This window comes from Grampus griseus (genome assembly GCF_964374135.1).
Source record: "Grampus griseus genome assembly, chromosome: 12".
Lineage (NCBI taxonomy): Eukaryota > Metazoa > Chordata > Mammalia > Artiodactyla > Delphinidae > Grampus > Grampus griseus.
In genome coordinates, this window is record NC_139006.1 from 86,526,636 (window position 1) to 86,547,619 (window position 20,984).

Sequence of the window (20,984 nt, forward strand, 5' to 3'; positions counted from 1 at the left end):
CATAAGATTTCCATTTACCTTTCTGAAAGATGATTCTTGTAACCAAAAGCAACTATACATAAAATTTCCAGTATCAGTTATCTTTGTCATCGTCTCTGCGTGGCAAAAAGTCATTTTTCAAAGGTTCTTCAGTTCAAGTTAACGGGGACTGGTATGCTGGTAAGATAGTGAAATGTAAATATACTCTAAAGGATTGTTTAAAGATAAATTAAAAATTACTTTCCTTGTGAGTCAGAGACTCAGTGCCCTCACAGCGGCCTCTACTCCACTTTCTCTTATTGATACACAAACCATCTGATGATAACTCGCCTCCTCAAACAGGTGCCGAGAGGCAGCTCTGTCCTGTGACAGTGAGACGCCTACTCACATCAGCTCTGAGTTTTGCTCTACGTGGGCTCGCATTCCACAGACCAGAATAAAAGCCAAAGAAGACGGCCATGCAAATATCATTAAAAGTGTATTTTATTTCAATATTCAAGAACAGTGCATACTTTCCACGAGACCCAGGGTCACAGCTCTTGCTGTTGGGTGTAGCCACGAATGGAGGTCACTCAGTCAACAGTCAGCTCAAAGATGCAGTGTGTGTGTGTGTGTGTGTGTGTAGCAATTTGGAGGTTTTGTTTCAGAAATTTTCTTCCTTTTTTTTTTTTCTTATCCTCTCATCATTGAGGCTATATATTAATAGACATTATATTAAACCCACACGAAACATTCAAAATTAGAAGGGGATTAGAGTCGCGTTTGGGCGTTATGTTGACTAGGTCCTCATCTCCGTCCTAGGGGGGCTGACGCCAGTGTGCGGGGCTCCTTGGAGGGCTTGTGGGAGAGATGCTGAACTCAAAAGGCAAGAATCAGTAGGTTACGGGGAGCGGGGGGAGCGCAGGAGATGTCAGCTCGCGTTAGGAAACAGCGGGATTGGAGGACCTCTGCCCATCCCCACGTGCTCGGCCGGCGATTCGGGAAAGGCCAGCGTACTCGTCGTCAGTGGGTTTCCTGGAGGAAGCGGGCGGGACGGTTACGTTTCCGCGGGGGTGGGGGAGAGTTTAGTGTTTGCCGTGTGCACCGCCGTGCTGAACTACGCCACCTGTCACCTTCGCGCTCACGGTGACCAGCCTGCCACCGCGAGGCTCCCCGGAAACTCCTGCCACCGCTCCGAGCTGCGCCACCTCCCGGCCGGCCGCCGGGCTCGGGTGGAAACAGGTCGTGGCGAGGCCGCTCTGCTGCCCGCCGAGCCTGTGCCGTCGCCGCCCGGTTTCCCAGAAGAGCCCGGCCCGACTCTGCCCCCGCGCGCCCTCTCCGCCCGCGCCGATCCGGCTCATCCGGGTGTGTGAGCCGCGGCCACCACGCGGGACAGTCCCCGCTGCCCGCCCGCCTGTCACGTACCAAAGCGCCCGCCGCCAAGCCGCTCCGCGCCCAGCCGATTGGTTAGAAGGGGAAAGGCTTCGCGGGGTGAGCGGCGGAAAGAAACCAAAGGAAGCTCGGAGCCGCACGGTCTGCGCGCCCCGCGCGGTGGTCCCCAGGGCCGCGCCCCGGGCCATCGCGGGACGGGGGCCGGCGACGGGGGAGGGTCGCCGGCCCCGGCTCTCGGGGGACGTCACTGATCTCCAAGGGCGAGGGGACAGAGGGGCGGCCGGCCAGAAGCCGGCAGGCCGCGCGCGGGGCCTGCTGTGCGCTGTCGCCAGGGTTAGGGGGCAGCGGCTACGTTAGGGATCTACGGCTCGCGGTTAACTTCCAGGCAGTTGTGTTAAGAAGCTGGGGACGGACGGGATTCCGGGACACGGGGCAGGGCTTCAGCGTCTCGCCATTGGGGACCCCGAACGGCCGTCTCGTCCTCCCTGAGAAAAGGAAACAGAGGGTTAGGAGGGCCGGGGCCGCCCGGCCGCCCTGCGTCCTTGCGGTCACTGGGTCGCCAGCCACGGGGCCTCTTCTGGGTCTGTTGCTGGAAATGATGCCGCACGGAGCAAGTCTTTGACCCCGTGTCTCCAGCATCCTTTAGCCCGTCGGACCTCCAAGTGCCTCAGGGCAAACAGGACGCAGAGAGTTGGGGGTCTCGTCTGAGAACGTTGCATTTTCCGGGCGTGAAAAGCGCAACTGATATATTACCAGGTTTTGAAGGAGCTCGTTTCCTCGGCCAAGATTCCCGGGGACCGGGGGAAGCGGCCCGTGAACGATGACAGGGACAGGCTCCTCTGTGGGAGCTGAGGTGCTGATGTGACGGGCACACCCTTGCTTGGGCCGCCAGGGAGGGGCCACTGCTCAGCTGGTCTCCCCGGGGACAGTCCCCTCCCATGAGCCCTCTTCTGCGTCACCAAGAAAACCAGCCTCCCAGAGGGGCCGGCCACTAACTCCGACCTCAGGGTCTTAAAACGTGAATTGACATGTTTTCTGGACAAATACAATTTGCAATAAAAAAAAAAAAAAAGAGTTGGCAGTCGTGGAGGTGGAGACGGCTGGGCGGGGACAACTTCTTCCAGGGAGCATGGCTGGGCATCGGCTCTGAGAAGGTGGCACTTGTCACCCCAGATGTCACTTAGATTAACTCGGAAAAGGGCGCTTTTTTTTTGGCCTTTGAATTTTCATTCAAATTTTAGTCTCTTTGGATTTCCCTTTTCTCTTAGGTTATGGATGAAAAATTGACCTCTCAAAGATTCCCTTGCGACTGTGAGCCCCCAGAGAGCAAGACAGACATGAAATACCCTGTTGACCAGATGACAGACGGGCACCTATTGACCTGACCTCGGCCATGCCTCCGTCCCTCACGTTACCAGAAATAAGGTGACGGAAGCACGAGGGCCCCAGATCCTTATAATTAACGCAGTCACCCAGAGAGATGGTAGTTCTGATTTCTTGGGGTTTTGCTTTTTCCAGAAACATCCCTATGTTGCTGAACAACTCACCAGAGGAATTTTATTTTCACAAGCGAGAAGGTTTGTGGAATTCTAACCTCTGAAGGTACCAGGAATCACCCAGAGACGCTCCCTCCCAGGGAAGGGGCTTTGTCACCTCAGCCTCAGGGCCACCCTCCTCAGCGGGGACTCGGGTCCGGTCCCGTGTGAGCCCGGCTCAGCTTTGCGTGCTCGGTCCTCAGAGCCGCTGCCGGAGAAGCCCTGATCCAGTCTGCCCTGGCCCACCGTGCCCTGAATTTCCCGCAGATCAACCTGTTAGGGCTCCCTCGAAAGTGTGATTTATTCCTGCGCAGGAGCAGAGTCACGGCCCCGTCTGACAAAGTACACCTGTGCTGAGACGGAGTCAGCGCCCCACGCCCTGGGCCAGACAGTTCACGGGAGACGCCACTGAATGTCCTCGGGGCTCCTTGTGAAATGATAAATGGCACATTTGGGGGGTTTATTTTCTATCATCGTGCCTACAATTTATTGAGCATCTCCCGCGAGCTAAATCCGTGACGTCTGTTTCCTCTTGTGAACGAGCAAGCCAACACGGAGGGAGGTGTTGTTAGCATCCCCCTTGCCTGGTCGAAAGAGCTGAAGCTCAGAGAGGTTGCATAATTTCCCCAAAGTCAGCCAGCCAAAGGGGTTAGAACCCCAGATGAGGAGGGAAATCGTCCTAACTGCAGACGTCTGGGTTCAGCCCTGGGACGTTCTTGTTCAGAAGTCTTGGGAGACCCAGAAATGGTCTGGGCATTGCAGGCAACCTCCCGGCCAGGCTTGGGCCACTGGTGGAAACCCTGCAGTTCCGGGTTTAGACCCAGAGCTCTTCCGGGGTCTGTATCCTCGCCGTCTCGCTGCTACATTTCAGAATCGAGACACGTATATCGTGATGGTCTCTGTTGCTTGGACGTTTAGGTAGAATTTATTTTCTTATCTGATTTGCCTCAGAATTGACATTTTGAAGAGTGGGTCCTGCCTCTGGTTTTTTTGCTTGTTTGTTTGCTTTTGTGTTTCTGTTTTTTGGCTGTGTTGGGTCTTCATTTCTCCGCAGGCTTTCTCTAGTTGCGCAGAGCAGGGGCTACTCTTAGTTGCGGTGCGCGGGCTTCTCATTGCAATGTCTTCTCTTGTTGCGGAGCACAGGCTCTAGGTGCGCGGGCTTCAGTAGTTGTGGCATGTGGGCTCAGTAGTTGTGGCTCGCGGGCTCTAGAGCACAGGCTCAGTAGTTGTGGCGCATGGGCTTAGTTGCTCTGCAGCATGTGGGATCTTCCTGGACCGGGAATTGAATCCGTGTCCCCTGCATTGGCAGGCGGATTCTTAACCACTGCACCACCAGGGAAGTCCCAGCATTTTATCTGACATTAACCAACTTAGCCACGGTTTACTCACCACTCACTTCATGTATTTAAGGTTTTTCTTGAGGAGACTAAGGGTCCTCAAAGCTGAGTCCTGCTTCACATCACCCACGAGTGTCCAGCATCTTCCAGAATCTGGGTCATGGGGTCCATCCGTGCCGTGTGTATATCCCGACCACCAAATACACCACACATGGGACTCGATATTGAATTAAAGATTAGGTGACCAATCAATGAGTCTTTGGGTTCCTGACCAAATCTTTCCACCATAAATTGTAGAATCTCGACGTTTTAATGAACCAAGTAGGAAGCCCGCTTCTTCAGGTCAGAGGTCAGAGGTGATTCAGGTTGAGGGGCTGCTGTGCTTTGCTGGTGGTGACTGAGCCCTTGAGACGGGGCACACGGGGCTGTCAGATCTCCTGGTGACACGACCACGCCACGTACCACGGGACCTTCTCATATTAAATCACGTTGTGACCTGCTGTGATCCCAGCAGGTGTTCCCCAGGAGACGCTCCCATTCTCATCCGAGCCCACGAACACCTGGGACAGGAGTCCGTGGAAACTCCCGCCTCCCCCAGGTGGCTGCCGGACTGAGGACACGGGGGGAGGAAGCTGCCACACGGGGTGAGAATTGGGCTGCGTCTGCCTGCGATGCTGACACCATGATGCTCGAGGACGCAGGATGGTCCAAAGTCCGGGGACCGAGCAGCTGGCTCCCCTCCTGCGGCTGGATCCCGGCTTTCCTTTATCCGCAGGGAGCATCTGACGGTGCTGAGGGCATCGTGGGTGTCGTGTCCTTACAACGCCGCTCCCGTCGTAACAGACGGACTCTGTCTTTTCCTCACTGGCGTTCGTCTTCCGTATGACGTTTCTTCCAGCTGGAAGAGGAGTTGACTGGACCCTCTTAGCAGTCAGGGCTTTGGTCGTAGTCGGATGTCGGCAGGGAAGTGACGGCCTGTTTGGATGAAGAGTCAGCGGAAGTGACGGCTGGGCTGTTACTCTGACGAGAAAACATGGGACCCAAATATGGTGAAGTTTGTGCCTGCCCAGCTGCCCCGTGAACACGGTTCTGTGCCGGGGGTGGCAAGTGCCCTCCTGGAGCCTCACATCTGCATGAACACGGCCCCAGTGGCACGGTAGGCTCGCCGTGGCTCCACGGGGTCATCCCAACTCCCAACCCCCTTCCAGGTTTAAGCCTGAAAAGCTGACACGTGGTTAGAACCTGGGCTCAGCCGTCAAAGCCCCACATGGGCGGCCGCGGAAATCCACAGGGTCTTCCTTGCTCTCCAGTCCAGGAAGTGCAAAATCCGGTCCCGTTTTTGTTAGTTTTTGCCAGATGGTCTTTCAACATTAGAACATAAGTCACACCGTGTCACTAGATCCCGGGGACCTCCCCATTCAGGGCCAGGGTCAGAGCGCTCAGGAGGGTCCCGGGACCCTCTGTGGGGGGAGCCCCTTACCCCTCCCACCGGTCACTCGGTGCCGCTGCCGCAGCCGCCTCCCTCCTCCGGGACATGGCCAGGCCTCCCCATGCTCCGTCAGCGGTCAGCCAGGAGCCCCGTCCCCGTGCCAGGCCAGCCCCTGCCCCCCTTTGCGCCCCTGCGCCCGCCACCCGCTCCGCCGGGCCGTGTCTGGGCGCCCCTTCTGGAATCCCGATGGCCTGGAGGGCACAGAGGGGCACGTTCGCGCTCAGCCCATCCCGCCTCCCCGCCACCATGCACCCTGTGTTTTCTGTCGCCCGCCCGACAGGACGACACGGCTCCTTTAAGACGCGGCGGCCTGCGCGTAAGCCTTCGCCGGCACGTGACGACGCACCGAGCATGCGCTCAGCAAAGCCCGGCGCAGAACCCGCGGGGCCGCGGCGCTGCCGCCGGGCCGGGGCCCCCGGCGCCACGCCCGGAGCAAAGCCCGTCACTGTGTTAGTCCCGAGGCCTCCGCCACCGCCGCGAAGCCCCTTCCCAAGGCTCTCGGGGCCCCAAGCCTCAGGCGGTGGCGGCATGTTTCCGAGGCTGCGCCTCGTGCCCCAGGGTCTGTGACCTTCCTACGAGGAGCCGTCAGCGGGCCCGGGGCGCTCCTGCGACCGGCCGAGGGCGAGCGAACGGAGGCCGCACACGTCTCTCCTGCCACCTGGAAGTCGCCTCGGCGTCGGGCGGCCAGCGGCGCAGGACGCCGGGGCGGAGCCCGCCGCCCTCAGCCCGTCTGCTCCAGGCCCAGCCCGGCTCCCGGCCCTCCCGTCTCCGGGCCGTCCGGCTTCCTCACAGGTGAGCTTGGCCTCGGTCAGAAGGCAGCCCTGGACGTGGGCGCCCCCGACCTCCCCCGGGAGGGAGGCTCTGAGAGGCCTGGGGGGAAGGGCCACTGCCGGCCCCCGTCCGAGTCCAGAACCTTCCTTTCCCGCTTCCGTGCGGCTCAGGCCCGGGGTGATGGCGCCCGTCCCCCGTCGGAGCCCCTCCGGAGATGTCGGGTGCTCCGAGCGAGGCCGTCTTGTCGCCAGCGGGGGGTGGGGGGCCGGGCAGAGGGCGTTGTGCCCGCTCCACCGTCACAGCGGCTCCGGCCACGCGTCCGTCACCCCGTCGTCCGGAGGACAAGCCGAGCCTCAGGGAGCCCGGGGGCCCAGGTCACGCACTGACGGACGTGGCTCTGACGCCCGGGTTAACCGACGGGACGGGTGCCCGCGGTCCCCGGGGCCTCTCGTCCATCCAGCCGTCTTCCCCTCGTGTCCCCATGGCTGCCGCCGGTTCCCTCAGGGACGGAGGTGCTGCTGTCTGACCTTCCAGGCCCCCGTGCCTCCCGGGCCCCGGCTGTAACCACGGCGACCCCGTCGTCCGCAAGCTCCCCGAGGGGCCCCGGCCTGGCGCCCGGCGCCGCCCCTGTTCAGGCGGGCCCTGGAGGAGCGCTTGGCGGGGCAGGGATGGCACGTGGGGCGCTGACCGCAGAGAAGCGGCGCGCGGACGAGCCAGAGGCCGGCAGTCCCAGCCCTGTCCCCGAACCCGCCCCCGCGCCGCCCGCCTTAAGAAGGTGGCTTACCAGCTTGAAGATTCTGGAAAGCGTGCCCTGGGCGTCATGCCCCTTGAGGCCCTTGTGACCCGATTTGTAGTCGGAAGCTCTGCCCCCGTAACCGAATCCTGGCTTCTGGCTCTCGGCTCCCTGCAAGAGAGGACGGGCGCTCTCAGTCTGTCCACGCGGCCTGGGCAGCACAGACCCTTCCCATCTGCTTCCCTGGAGGCATCAGCAGCCTTCAGACTTGGTGAAATTTGGGGGCTCCTACCTTTCTAACGTGCACAGACAAAATTCCCAATTCTCCAGCCTGGAGGAGCCTCTCCAGGACGACCAGGACCAGCTCCCCTGGCCGCGGCCTGGGTGCCCTGAGTGTGGACGGTGAACCGGGACCAGGGTCCTTCCAGGGGCTCTGGGCTGGGAGCCGGTCACCGTAGAGGGGAGGGGGCGGGTCCCGGCTGGGAAGCCCTGTCCCCCAGGCCGTGCACCTGGGCACAGCCCCAGAGCCAGCCACCTGGATGGGTCTCAGCAACCCCCCACCCTGGCTGTGTGACCTTGGGCAAGTGTTGGAGCCTCTCTGAGCTTTGGTTTCCTCTTCTATAAAATGGGGATAATGGATGCTCTGCTCTGAGAATGGAGCCTGCGGCTCTGAACTTTCGAGCTTGTTGTTGTTATGGGGAGGGGGGTTCCCCTGGCAGCTCTCAGCCTGGTCCCCAGCTGCCCCGGGAGCCCTTCTCACTTCAGGGAAGATGGAGAAAAATTGCCTTCGTGACACGTAGCAATGACAAGCGATTACTGAAATGTAAGGATATGTGTGTCTCTAGGACCAGTCTGCATTCTAATGCGCTTTAGTTTCAAAGGGAAACTTCCACTGTGAACACGAGAAAGGAATGGGGGAAACTCTGATGCTCAGACATAAGGAATGTTAGCTTTTGGGGGTAACGGGTGTCCAGCCTGGGGTGCGACATTCCTCCAGGGGTGAACCACACATCCTGTCTGCGTCACGGATCTTATGCAACGGACAGGCTCTGAGGTCTCACTTCAGGTTTCGCCAACAAGAAGTAGGAAGCTCTCTGTCTGGCCTCTTCTGAGAATTCTATACACAAAATAAAACCGACTCCTGATCGAGACCCCAGAACCCTTTGCCTCAGGCTGCAGCGCTTTCCAATTTCACGAGGGTGCCTTAGGGCTGGAAGGAGCTTGGGAAACCATGGGATCGATCCCTCTGGTTTAGGCTCCAGAAGCTTCCAGATTCCTCCAGTCCACCCCTCTCGTGTTGGAACTGAAGCTGGACCAGGGCCATCTGTCCAGGCACACCCCCTGCCCTGCACCCCAAGCTACTTCTCTTCAGCCCAGGTTTGGGAATAGACATTGGCCACTCAGCTACTTTCACGTGAAGGTTTGGTTTCAAGGGTTATCAAGTGTGCAAGGGACAGGGGCAGTGAAGATCCAAGACCACATACGAGAGGAGCCCAGAACTGCCCTGAATCCCAGAGGTTTCCATGGACACGCTCGCTGCATCATGGTCCAGGGTCGGGGGGGTGGTTAAAGAGGACTGAGCCAAAGGACAGACACAGAAGTTGTCGAGATCCACGCCTTCCCGTGCAAGTGCTAAATCGTTCTCTTACTCTGCTGTTTTCTCCAAAAATAAAGAGCTTCTGAGAATTAAATTCAAGGATTGGTTTTCAGATTAATAATCTGCTTAAATTTTCTCCTTTCAAACTCTTGGTCACTTACATCTTTGGACAACCTAGAATTTACCAAAAAACATACAACATAGTTTAGAAAACTGGTGGGACTTTCAGGAACTCCAAACGGGAAGACAGTCGTGTGGCTCTAGGAAACCGACAAACCAGCTCACGGAATACGGAGCAGGATTTTACTTTGGAAAAAAAGAGAAAATTAACAGACATTAGTGGGACCAAACACGGAGACGTGAGAGGCATGCAAAGGCCGTGCTGTTAGCTGCCGGGCTGAAGTGGCCTTTAAACGACTGGAAGAAACATGGTCTTTCCCCCTCCCATCACTCCACGTTCGCCGATGGCTTCGCCCTGGTTCACGCCTAGAAGGTTAGAGGCAGCTCAAGCGGTTACTAAAATCAGATTTCTGTGTCAAAAGTGGGTCCCATTCTTCAGCATCATCTTTGTCTCCTGCTGGCACAGAAAGTCAGTCATTAATTGTCCCTGAGGGCTGGCCCGTGTCGATTCCCTACGTTATCATCACCTTTCGGCAAATTCATGAGGTCAGGAAAACGCTCACGCGTATTTGTATAAAACGTTCCAGCAAATATCTCAGTTCATACTTCAATGTAATGATGCGTTGGGGCAGTTTATGGAAGCCTCCCCTGCCTTTTCTCTGAGGGTGGCTCCCCCCTCCCTCCTCCCTTCCTTCCTTCCTTCCTTTTCTTTCTTTCTAAAGTCATTCATTGATTTCTATGATGCTTGTTAATTGGGTATCAAGGATTTGTAGGTTCTGCACTAGCGATATATTGTGTCTCCAAGGACATTGGAGGATGTGTTTCTCAGGATACTGTGTCTCCCAGACAGACACAGTTCCTGGCCTATAGATTAGTGTTTCTCTTTTTATTCTGGAGATTTTATAAAGTAAGAACTCTATCTAATATTTGCTAGTAAGTATGGTCGATAGATTTAGTTAAAATATAGATAGGCATTTAAAGTTGGTTCAGACACAAAATTTTACCAGAAAGTGAACAAATCAGCCATTTAAAATCTACATGGGTTAAACGAAGATTTTAATCTTCTTTAAAATCTTCTCAGAAACTCCTAAAAAGGTTTTCCTGGATGGCTTGATATCCAAGCTTTAGTTATGACTAAATCAAAACCCAAGCCAAAATCTTTTGGATCACTTAGGTTATAAACTGAATGACTGAATTTAGCATCTTTTCGTCTCGTGAGCAGAATCATTTTTTTCTCCCCAAAATGTCAACACCTGGCAGGGGAGGGAGTGCGGGCTATTTGGACAGGCCCACATGCAGGCTGCAGGGACCTATTTTTCCTCATCTGACCTTTTGGAAGGAAATCAGGAATTTTCTCATACGTGGAGTCACTCCTTCCCTGGGGAGGAGCCCAGGGGAGTCTCCTAGGAGCCCTTTGGTGCCTGGGCCCTGGGTCATGAAAACAGGAGTGTGAACCCAGCTGGAAGGAAGGACCGGCTGCGGCGGAAGCAGCGGGGGACAAGCTGGGTGGGATGGGAAGGAAGGTGGGCCCAGAGAGCAACTGAAGCAGAACAGAACAGAACAGCTGAGTGGCCGTGAGGAAGGAGAGGCAACGGGTAGACGTGCATTTGTCACCTACCCAGCTAAATCTGCTGAGGGACAGTCCTCGCCCCTGTGTGAGGAAAAGAAAAAGAGGGACATGGTGATCAGTGTGGGAAAAACGTTCTCTGCACGAAACAGGAAACACAGTCAGGACAACACAGTGCTGAGATGGCAAACAGGTTTTGGCCCACGCGCCCTATCCTGAGGGTGGCCGTGGCCCCGGGGAGCTGCCCAGGGAGGATTTCAGATTGGGGTTGAGAGGGAAGGGAGCTGGGATGGTGAGCGCTGTCTGCACGGCAGCAGGCGGGAAGGGGTGTCACGCGCGGCTCAGCCTGTCCTGCATGGGCTCCACGTGACAAGACATTTTGGGGTGCAGTCAGGGAGCTCTGAGTCCAGCCCTCCTTTTGATCCGTTTAGGGATTTCAGGGAAGGGCTGTAAAGTGATGACTCAACACATTGGGAGGTCTTACCTTTCCTTGTGATGGAGGAGGTGTGCGAGGTGTCACCTGCAAAGACACGGGAGAATGGTGAGCGGGGGTGGGGTCCCTGCTTCACAGCAGCCCTGACCCTCCTCGTGAGAGCCTCCTGTTGTCACCATGTCACCTCGTGTTGTCACCTGGCTTGTTGCTAGTTCCCTGCTAGCTCCTGCTTGCTGGGAGGGTCTGGTATCTATTGGTATAAGAAGCCACCCACTCAGTCTGCCCGGCGTGCCCATTCTGTTTTAGTTGAGAGAGAAATATACGATTTGAGAATGTGAAAGTATCCAATGCTACCTCGATCTTCCAGAGCACACAGAAAGTGTTCGAGAGGATGGGAAACACACCAAAGGCTCTGCAGCCACAGAGGCGATTCCTCTTGGCGTGTGCTCCCATGACACACCCCCTCTCGCAGGTGATGGAGACGGTGAGCGTCACCACCATCCTCTCTGGGGTGGGCAGTCAAGGGCCCCTGGTATTCGAGCCTCAAAAAGGACGCCCTCAGGTGTGCGACTCCTCAAGCTCCCTGATCAACATGAAAATACCATCTTGGATGTCTGCTGCACAAAGTTTATAATTAGAGCCTGTGGCTTTGTTTTTAAGATGTTATTTTTTAGAGAAGTTTTAGGTTTCTAGAAAACTTGCACAGCAATTGCAGACAGTTCTCATGACCCCTCTGCCCTGTGCACAGCACCCCTGGCTCTCGTGTGGTCCACTTGTTACAACTGAGCCAATGTCAATACATTAACCAGGGTCTGTGGACTCTGTGCTGTACATTCTGTGGATTTTGACAAATGTATGAGGTGTCTCCGCTGTCACGGGATCATTGAGAGGAGACTCGCTGCCCCCAAATCCCGGGCACTCCTAGTCTATTCATCCCTCCTGCCCCTGCACCCCTGATCTTCTTACTGACTCCAGAGTTTTGCAAAGCTTGTATTTTTGAACTAAGCATCTCCTACTAGCTTAGTCTCAAAAGGAGTGAGTTCTTTGGTAGAACTCAAAGTTTTAACACAAAGTTAAGCTGCAGATGCAGCTCAGACCTTGGGACCAGGTGCTGGCCCTGGGCTCCCGAGGCCAACCTCACCCTGAGGAAGTGGGAGGCGTCACCTGGGGATACACTCAGAGCCCCCATCATGGATTACAGCTGTGTCACATGGAGATATACTCAGACCCCTTGTGGATCAGAGCTTAGTGTCACCTGGGGACATACTCGGGCCCTCGTGGACTGGGGCAGGGCCGGACGCCCCTCACCCCTCTAATCAGTCCCCTCCCACCGTGGCTGCCACTCACGATGTTCTTGAAGAAGTGCACTACGGGGTTTTCATCTTGGGGCCGCCCGTGCTGCGCCTTCTGGGGCAGGGAGCCATAGTGGGTGGCTCTGGCCGCGTGGTGTCCATCCTGAAAGACAGGACGCGTGGTCTCAGGGCAGGCTGGACCCTCTGCTGTCTGGGGAAGCTGCCTCTGCTCCTCTGTGGATCCGGATACTTTTGGAGACCTGATGCTAGGAAGCTGCTGACGTCACAGGATGCAGCCAGGCGGGTGGGGTCTGGGCGGTGCTGTCCCCACAGGTCCCTCCTCGGCTGACCTCCTGGCCACTGCAAACGCCCCCTCGGGAGCCCTCCCGACGGGAAGGCCAAGCTCGGGGGAGCATCGCCAGCCTCCCCGGACGTGGGCTCCACCTTCAGAAGCGCTGACAGAGCCTGCGAGCTGGTGGTCCCAGGAGGAGGGGGCCTCGCCTGGAGCCCTGGCAGAGAGGACGGTGCTTGTGCACACCCCCTGCTATGGGAGTGTGGGAGGTCGTGAGAATGAGGGGATCAGGAAACGTCTGGAAGGTCAGAGGAATCCCCTGAAAGCCCGTCAGGTAAATGCGCCAAAGCCTCGTGCACACCTCCTCCATCGCCAGCTCGGTGCTTGTGGTTCGAAAGGACCCTTACTGTTCAGAAGACACCGTTGCCACCGAAAAGTCTAAATTGGGCTTCTCGGGAATTTAATGCATTTAATGGGCTTAGTTTCACTGGTGATACCTGCACCCCTGACTGGGCTGTCACTGGAGTAACAAGTGCATCGTCCCTGGCACTAGTTACAGGTACACTGTACCTGGTACTAGTTACAGGTGCATTCTCCTTGGTACCAGTGGCAGGTGCATTATCTCCAGTACTAGTTACAGGTGCGTTGTCCTTAGTACAAGTTATAGGTGCATTCTCCTTGGTACTAGTTACAGGTGCATTATCTCTGGTACTAGTTACGGGTGCATTGTGTCTGGTACTAGTTACAGGTGCATTATCTCTGGTACTAGTTACAGGTGCATTATCTGTGGTACTAGTTACAGGTGCATTGTCCCCGGCACTAGTTACAGGTGCATTGTCCTTGGTACTAGTTACAGGTGCATTGTCCTTGGTACTAGTTATAGGTGAATTCTCCTTGGTACTAGTTACAGGTGCATTGTCCCTGGTACTAGTTACAGGTGCATTGTCCTTGGTACTATTTACAGGTGCATTGTCCTTGGTACTAGTTACAGGTGCATTATCTCTGGTACTAGTTATAGGTGAATTCTCCTTGGTACTAGTTACAGGTGCACTGTCTCTGATACTACTTACAGGTGCACTGTTCCTGATACTACTTACAGGTACATTGTCCCTGGTACTAGTTACAGGTGCATTGTCCCTGGTACTAGTTACAGGTGCATTATCTCTGGTACTAGTTACAGGTGCAGTGTCCCCAGTACTAGTTACAGGTGCAGTGTCCCTGGTACTAGTTACAGGTGCATTATCTCCGGTACTAGTTACAGGTGCATTGTCCCTGATACTCGTTACAGATGCATTGTCCCTGGTACTAGTTACAGGTGCATTGTCCCTGGTGCTAGTTACAGGTGCATTATCTCCGGTACTAGTTACAGGTGCATTGTCCCTGATACTCGTTACAGATGCATTGTCCCTGGTACTAGTTACAGGTGCATTGTCCCTGGTACTAGTTACAGGTGCATTGTCCCTGATACTAACAGGTGCACTGTCCCTGATACTAGTTACAGGTGCATTATCTTTGGTACTAGTTACAGGTGCATTGTCTCTGGTACTAGTTACAGGTGCATTATCTCTGGTACGAGTTACAGGTGCATTGTCCCTGGTACTAGTTACAGGTGCATTATCTCTGGTACTAGGTACAGGTGCATTATCTCTGGTACTAGTTACGGGTGCATTATCTCTGGTACTAGTTACGGGTGCATTGTCCCCGGTATTAGTTACAGGTGCATTATTTCTGGTACTAGTTACAGGTGCATTATCTCTGGTACTAGTTACAGGTGCATTGTCTCTGGTACTAGTTACAGGTGCATTATCTGTGGTACTAGTTACGGGTGCATTATCTCTGGTATTAGTTACGGGTGCATTGTCCCCGGTATTAGTTACAGGTGCATTATCCCTGGTACTAGTTACAGGTGCATTGTCCTTGGTACTATTTACAGGTGCATTGTCCTTGGTACTAGTTACAGGTACATTATCTCCGGTACTAGTTACAGGTGCATTGTCCCCGGTATTAGTTACAGGTGCATTGTCCCCGGTACTAGTTACAGGTGCATTATCTCTGGTACTAGGTACAGGTGCATTACCTTTGGTACTAGTTACAGGTGCATTGTCTCTGGTACTAGTTACAGGTGCATTATCTCTGGTACTAGTTACAGGTGCATTATTTCTGGTATTAGGTACAGGTGCATTTTCCCTGGTATTAGTTACAGGTGCATTATCTCCGGTACTAGTTACAGGTGCATTATCTCTGGTACGAGTTACAGGTGCATTGTCCCCGGTACTAGTTACTGTTAATGTCTATGCCTGTCTCCAGCTGGCGGTCCTCCTACCCCCATCCACCAGGGCTGAAGCCCTGTGGTCACGCTGGCTCCTTCTCTGCTCTATTTCCCCCACTGACTCAGTTCACAAACCTTGTAGGTTTTTCTTTAAAATATTCCTTACATTTGTCCTCTGCCCACATTGACGTTAAGGCCAAGGCTGGGGTAGCCCTCTTCGGGCCCCTCCCTTTCCAGCCAAGACGGGTTTGCAAAGGATGCTCTCCTCCTGTCCTTCCCCACAACCGTTCCCTGCGCCTGTTTCACAAACTGAACATCTTTTCTCCAGCTGGGGGGCCCCCAAGACCTGGCACCACACGGCATGGCCTGGTTTTGTCCACTTGCTGAGACCTCGTCTTGGCTCTGAGTAGACCAGCCACCTCGATGTCCTTTGAACGAGGTGTCCACGTGCCCTCCACGCCTCCTGCTTCCCTGTGACTTTTCGTGCCCTGCTCAGCCTTCGAGCTCAAAGTCCATCCTTCTGCAGGTCCTGACTGGAGTCAAGGCCCCCTCCCACTTCCCTGTGGCTCTCTGCCTCTCCCAGGCTCCCCCCGCTGCCCGACACCCACCCTCCCGACGTCGCGGCCGCACGTTCTGCTGTCTGCAGTGCCCTTCCTGCGGCCTCTGCTGGGCACAGCTTTCTCAGCTCACCTGGGGCGACTCAGCACGTGATCTGCTTTCCGTGTGGCACATTCACAGCCTCCCAGAAGGGTGGAGGGTGCAGCGGAGGCCTGGTGGCCACGGGCTGAGTCTCCCTCTCCTCCACCGGGCCGGGGACCTCACAGGATTCTGGTTCCCCGCAGAGGAAACCCGGGGGATTGAGTTATGATGTGGGTACGATGGTGTGGGCAGAAGCGGACGCCATGCGCATTTGAACTTGAAGACGTCAACCTCAAGGGGAAGCGCTGGAGCGTTTCAGGAACTGGTGACCCTCCCTCCCCCGTCCTTAACTCTTATTCTCTCTGCTGGGGTTGCCAGAACATAAATAATCTGGTTCTCCTTGTGTGTGTGTTATCTCTCAGCCAGCGCCTTTCTGAGCTCACAGACCAATCAGATTCGCTCACCGCTGGCCCACCTTACACATGCTTCTCCAATAAAAGAGAGTATAAAATTAAGAATGAAAAAAGAAAACAGATGAGCTAGGAAACTGTTTAAATTACTTATTTTAAGAAAAAATATCTTTGTGTCTAATGTATCTGCCAAGTGAAGTTATTTATAAGATACTACCCTAATGGCCAAAAATAATTAAAGCAGCTCAGAACTTAGTACAATTTGCCCTGACTTTGGGTTTTTTTGTGTTTTTTTTTTTTTTGGCCACTCTGCACGGTATGTGGGATCTTAGTTCCCTGACCAGGGATCGAACCCATGCCCCCTGCAGTGGAAGTGCAGAGTCTTACCCACTGGAGAAGTCCCTTTACTTTTGTTTTTATATACCATTTTTCTGCAGGCTGTGTTGGATTTTGAGTCACAGAAACGTCGTGCACTTTGATTCACCCATTCTGTGATTAAACTAGAAAAGTTTCTTAAACTTTACAAAAAGGTTTTTAAATAAATGAACGTTCAGTCCTATATGCAGTTCTGATATTATTAAAACTTATTTATGCTCTGATATAGTTAATGAAGTACTGTGTAGATTATAATAATGTTTCACATGTTTATCATGTGTACCAGCTTTGAACGCTAAAAGAAAGAGCATATATTTTGGTGATTTTTATAATGAATACATTGGTCGCCAATCTTTTGAGGGAAAAGTAATTTAAATCTTTTAAGGAACACATGAAGTTGGTAAGTTGTGTTCTACCTCTCAGAATGTGGGGTCAGAACTGTTCATGAAAACGTCAATTAGTGTATTTATGGCCCTCGGCACAGAACTAAGCATGCAATGAGCATTAACTGTTGAATTAACGCATCGACAGTTTAGATCACTTTAATACAGAGCCCAACACATGCAGTAGATCTTAACTAAATAGAACAATCATCATGGAATCCTTTTGTAACATATGCACTGAAGAGTGACTGAACTAGGACTCTGACTTGGAATTTTGGCTGTAAGTTGTCACAGATAATTTAATGTAGAGTTATAGCTATATTGTTGTAGTTGTAATGGTCTGTTGCTGAAAGAACGTTTAGTCAATCATATTTCTATATATTAGCAATGAACAGTTAAAAAACCCCAAATTTAAAAGCACCACCATATATAATAGCATCAGAGAAACAAAATATTAGTTATAAACTTAGCAAAGCATGTATAGGATCTTTATGCTAAAAACTAGAAAATGCTGGTGGAAGAAAATCAAAGAAGACTTAAGTGGAGAGACATACTATCTTCATGTGTCACAAGACCATGAATAGTACAGATGGCAGTTCTTCCCAAACTGATCTACAGATGTAATGCTCCACCACTCAGAATCCTAGCAGGATTTTGTTTAGATATAGAAAAACTAACCTTGAAACTATATGTAACCAAAATAGCCAAACAACTGTGAAAAAGAAGAATAAAATCAGAGGAACCGCATCACTTGATTTAAAGATTTCCTACGTAGCTATAGGCAGTGTCGTACTGGAGAAGGTGTAGATAGATAGTTCAGTGGAACACAGTAGAGTCCAAAAGTAGACCCACACAAATAGGACCAGGTGATTTTTGACAAAGGTGCAAAGACAACTCAATGGAGAAAGCATAGTCTTCTCAACATATGGTATTGGAACCACTGGACATCCAATATCCAAAAACATGAACCTCAATCCAAAGTCACACCCTATACAAAAATTAACCCCAAATGGATCATGGATCTCTATCTACACTGTAAAAGTACAGAGTTTTAGAAGAAAACAGGAGAAAATAGAAGAAAACCTTCATGACGTGAGGGTAGCCAATAAATTTATAGACCTGACACCAAAAGCATGATCCATAAAAGAAACAAAATTGATAAACTGAACCTGATCAATATTTAAAACCTTTGTTTTGCAAAAGACAGTTTAAGAGAATGAAAAGACAAACTACAGATGGAGAAAATATTTCCAATCATATATATGACAAAAGACTTGAAACCACAAGTCCTTCTTGTAAAGAACTCTCAAAAACCAATGGTAAAAAAACAAACCACCAGGTTAAAAAATTGGACAAAACACTTGACTAAACACTTGACTGCAGAGGATGAGCAGAATGCAAATAAGCACATGAAAAGATGCCCAGCATCATTAGCTATTAGTAAGATGCAAATCAAAATCATCAGGAGACACCACTGCACCCCTATTAGAATGGCTAAAATAAAGGATACTGACAATACTAAGTGCTGACTAGGATGCAGTGCAACTGGAACTCTCATGCTTTGCTGGTGGGAATGCAAAATGGTACCCTCACTCTGGAAAACAATTTGACAGTTATTATAAAGCTAACCATGTATCAATACTTACTATATGGCCCAGCAATCCCACTTCCTGCTTTGAATGATAAAAGAAAAACTACATATTTTTGGATGAGATTTTTGTAATGAATATATTGGTCTCCAATCTTTTGATGGAAATAATTTGAATCTTGAATGAAAACTTATGATCACACAAAAACCTCTACATGAATGTTTATAGCAGCTCAAGTCGTAATCACCAACTCTGCAAACAACCCAAATGTTCGTCACTGAGTAAAGGGATCAACAGACTGTGGTATGTCCATGCAACAGAGTACTATGCAGTAGTAAAAAGGAGCAACAACTCAGAGGCATCTCCAAGGCATTGTACTGAGTGAAAGAAGCCATTCCAAAAAGACTTCATACAGTATGATCTCATACACGTGACTTTCTTCAAAAGAGTACACTACAGGGAGGGTGACCAGAGCAGTGGCTGTCAGGGGTCAGGAATGGGGAAGGGAAGGGTGTGGTGTGAAGTGGGAGGGAAGTTTTGGGGTGATGTACCCTTACTGTGGTGGCAGCCACGTGAAACTACATGTGTGTTAAAATTCACAGATGTGTACACCAGAAACAACCCAATTTTATGTATGTTAATTTATAAAATAAGTCCATTTAACACGATCTATCATTATTTGTCCCAAGGTTGGTGATGGCAACATTACGTCGTTCCGTGAATTTCCTGGTTGGAGATCTCCACATAGGTGAGTCTGGCCTTCTCCCTACATCCATCTTATGTCTCCAGGTCTCCAGCTAGATTTTAAGTTTTTGGAGGAAAAAAGAAAAACTTCTACTTGATTCCCCAAAGCTTCTGGCAGTTTGGTTCAGCAAACAGAAGTGGACAAAGGAACAAAGAAACCCTCTTTCTACTGGGGCCTCCTGGAAAGAGCAAGCCTCTGGGGGGCTCTGGTCCTGACACAAAAACCCCTGCGAACCGAGCACGCCAAGCGCTGGGGCTTCTGTTTCCCCACGTGTAAAAGCACGGGGTTGAAACCGAGACTCGCTGAGAGAGTTTTTAGCTCTCAGCTTCTACTAAGGGGCCACCTCTGAGTAGCAGGCAAGGAAGGAAAGGTAATTCTGCCGCTGGTTTATGTATTAGGGCGTTTCCTAAGACTCTAGGGCTGCTGCTTAATCTGTTTATTTATGTATCACTAAAAAGTTCTGTGGTGAGCACAGGAAGAAGAGCTAAGAAACGCGCCTCGGTTGCCATGGTGATGACACCTTTACACAGTGGCAGGGGAGGGGAGTGCTGTATCTGTCACCCTTAATTTTTTTTTTATTGTGGTAAAACATACGTAACGTGAAATCTACCACTTTGCCGTCGTTAAGTGCACAGCTCAGTGGCCGTAAGTATATTCACAATGTTGTGTATCCATTACACCATCCGCCCCCAGGACTTTTCCATCTTCCCAAACTGAGACTGTACCCAGTAGACCCACACTCCCCATCCGCTGCTGCGGCCCCTGGAAAGCCCCATCCCACTCTCTCTATGAATCTGACGGCTCAGGGGACCCCATACAAGTGGAATCACACAGTGTCTGTCCGGTGGCAACTGGCTTCTTTCACTGGTGTAATGTCCTCAGGGTTCAGCCATGCTGTAGCTTGGGTCAGAATTTCCTTCCTGTTAAGGCCGGGCCATATCCCGCGTCGCCTGTGTAAGCCACATTTTGTTCACCCTTTCATCCACTGATGGACACTTGGGTTGTTTCCACCCTTTGGCTCTTGTGTTTAGTCACCTGCTCTGACTCGGACCCTGTGATGCTGATGTGGTCTGGCCTCCGACAGGTGGCTGAGGGGATTCAGGCTCCCAGCTTCCTCCCCACAGTCTGAAGAGCATCCTTTATTCTTTGAAGGAACATGGCGGGGGGGGGGGGCGGGTTGTGACTCTGAGGCCATATTGAAGGCCAGCCTGCGCTGAGGAAAGGGGTCCACACCCAACTTGAGGGGCGCCGGGCGGGGAGGCTCCGGCCATGCAGGACATCTCTGCTGTCAATGCTCAGTTCACGGTCGGAGACAAAGGGCCAGCCTTTGTCTCCCGGGCAGCGGTGGGAGCCCCTGGCAGGAGTGGCAGGGTACTTAAAAACAGTGGCTTTTGGCTTATTTGTTATATTTCACAATTTATAGGGAGTGGGTACTTATTTCCATGCCTCACTGTAAACAAGGGGGTCCGTTTCTGTCCTGGAGGAAACAGTCTGGGGAGGGAACGGGCCGCAGGGGAAGGGGGATGACGGCGGGGCCGTCTGGGTGCGAAGGTGACCCCGGTGGGGGGAGGACGGGGCGCGGGTCCTCCTCCCTCCACCCCTGTGTCCCCAGCCTCTGCCCCCAGAGCCTGGGACACACAAGTTTCCCTTTAAGGAGCCCCCTGGACTCAGCTCCCTAACTCAGGAAGGGTTCGTGGTTCTCCAATGCAGCCCTTCTTATCTGTGTGCAGAAAGGATAGAAGAACCAGAATTGTTCACAGTTTACAGTTATTTGCCAGGAATGGTGTCTCTTTGTCCATGTCTATCCTGATCCAAGTAGCTCATCTATTTGTAAGTGATTAAAAGGCAAAGGAGGAATTCGAAGGTCAGTCCTCCCGGAAAATCAGAACCGGACACCCCGAAGCTGGGGTGGGGCGGGTAGCAGTCGCCCCTCTCAGTGTGAGCAATCAGAAAAGGAAACGGGGCCGGAGACAGGGCCCCCGCCCCACGTGCCGGTCTAAACCTGAGGTTAGGACGTTAACACGCTATCTCCAAAATACGTGGAGCTGAATATTTGGG

General features: G+C 52.5%; 1 protein-coding gene across 5 annotated transcripts in view; it reads right to left on the reverse strand.

Moving 5' to 3' along the window:
• Positions 1-466: 466 nt before the first annotated feature.
• The window catches only part of MBP (myelin basic protein), a 119,656-nt gene continuing 99,138 nt past the window's right edge, over positions 467-20,984 (reverse strand). For 3 of the 5 annotated variants that reach the window (XM_082668016.1, XM_082668018.1, XM_082668015.1), the window contains 5 exons: positions 12,280-12,387; positions 10,984-11,019; positions 10,551-10,583; positions 7,267-7,386; positions 467-1,835 (listed from right to left, as the gene is read on the reverse strand). In XM_082668016.1, the coding sequence (XP_082524142.1) occupies positions 1,791-1,835; positions 7,267-7,386; positions 10,551-10,583; positions 10,984-11,019; positions 12,280-12,387 (342 nt within the window). In that variant the 3' untranslated portion in view covers positions 467-1,790. The remainder of the gene's footprint in view (positions 1,836-7,266; positions 7,387-10,550; positions 10,584-10,983; positions 11,020-12,279; positions 12,388-20,984) is intronic. The other 2 variants (XM_082668019.1, XM_082668017.1) reach the window with 1 other exon arrangement.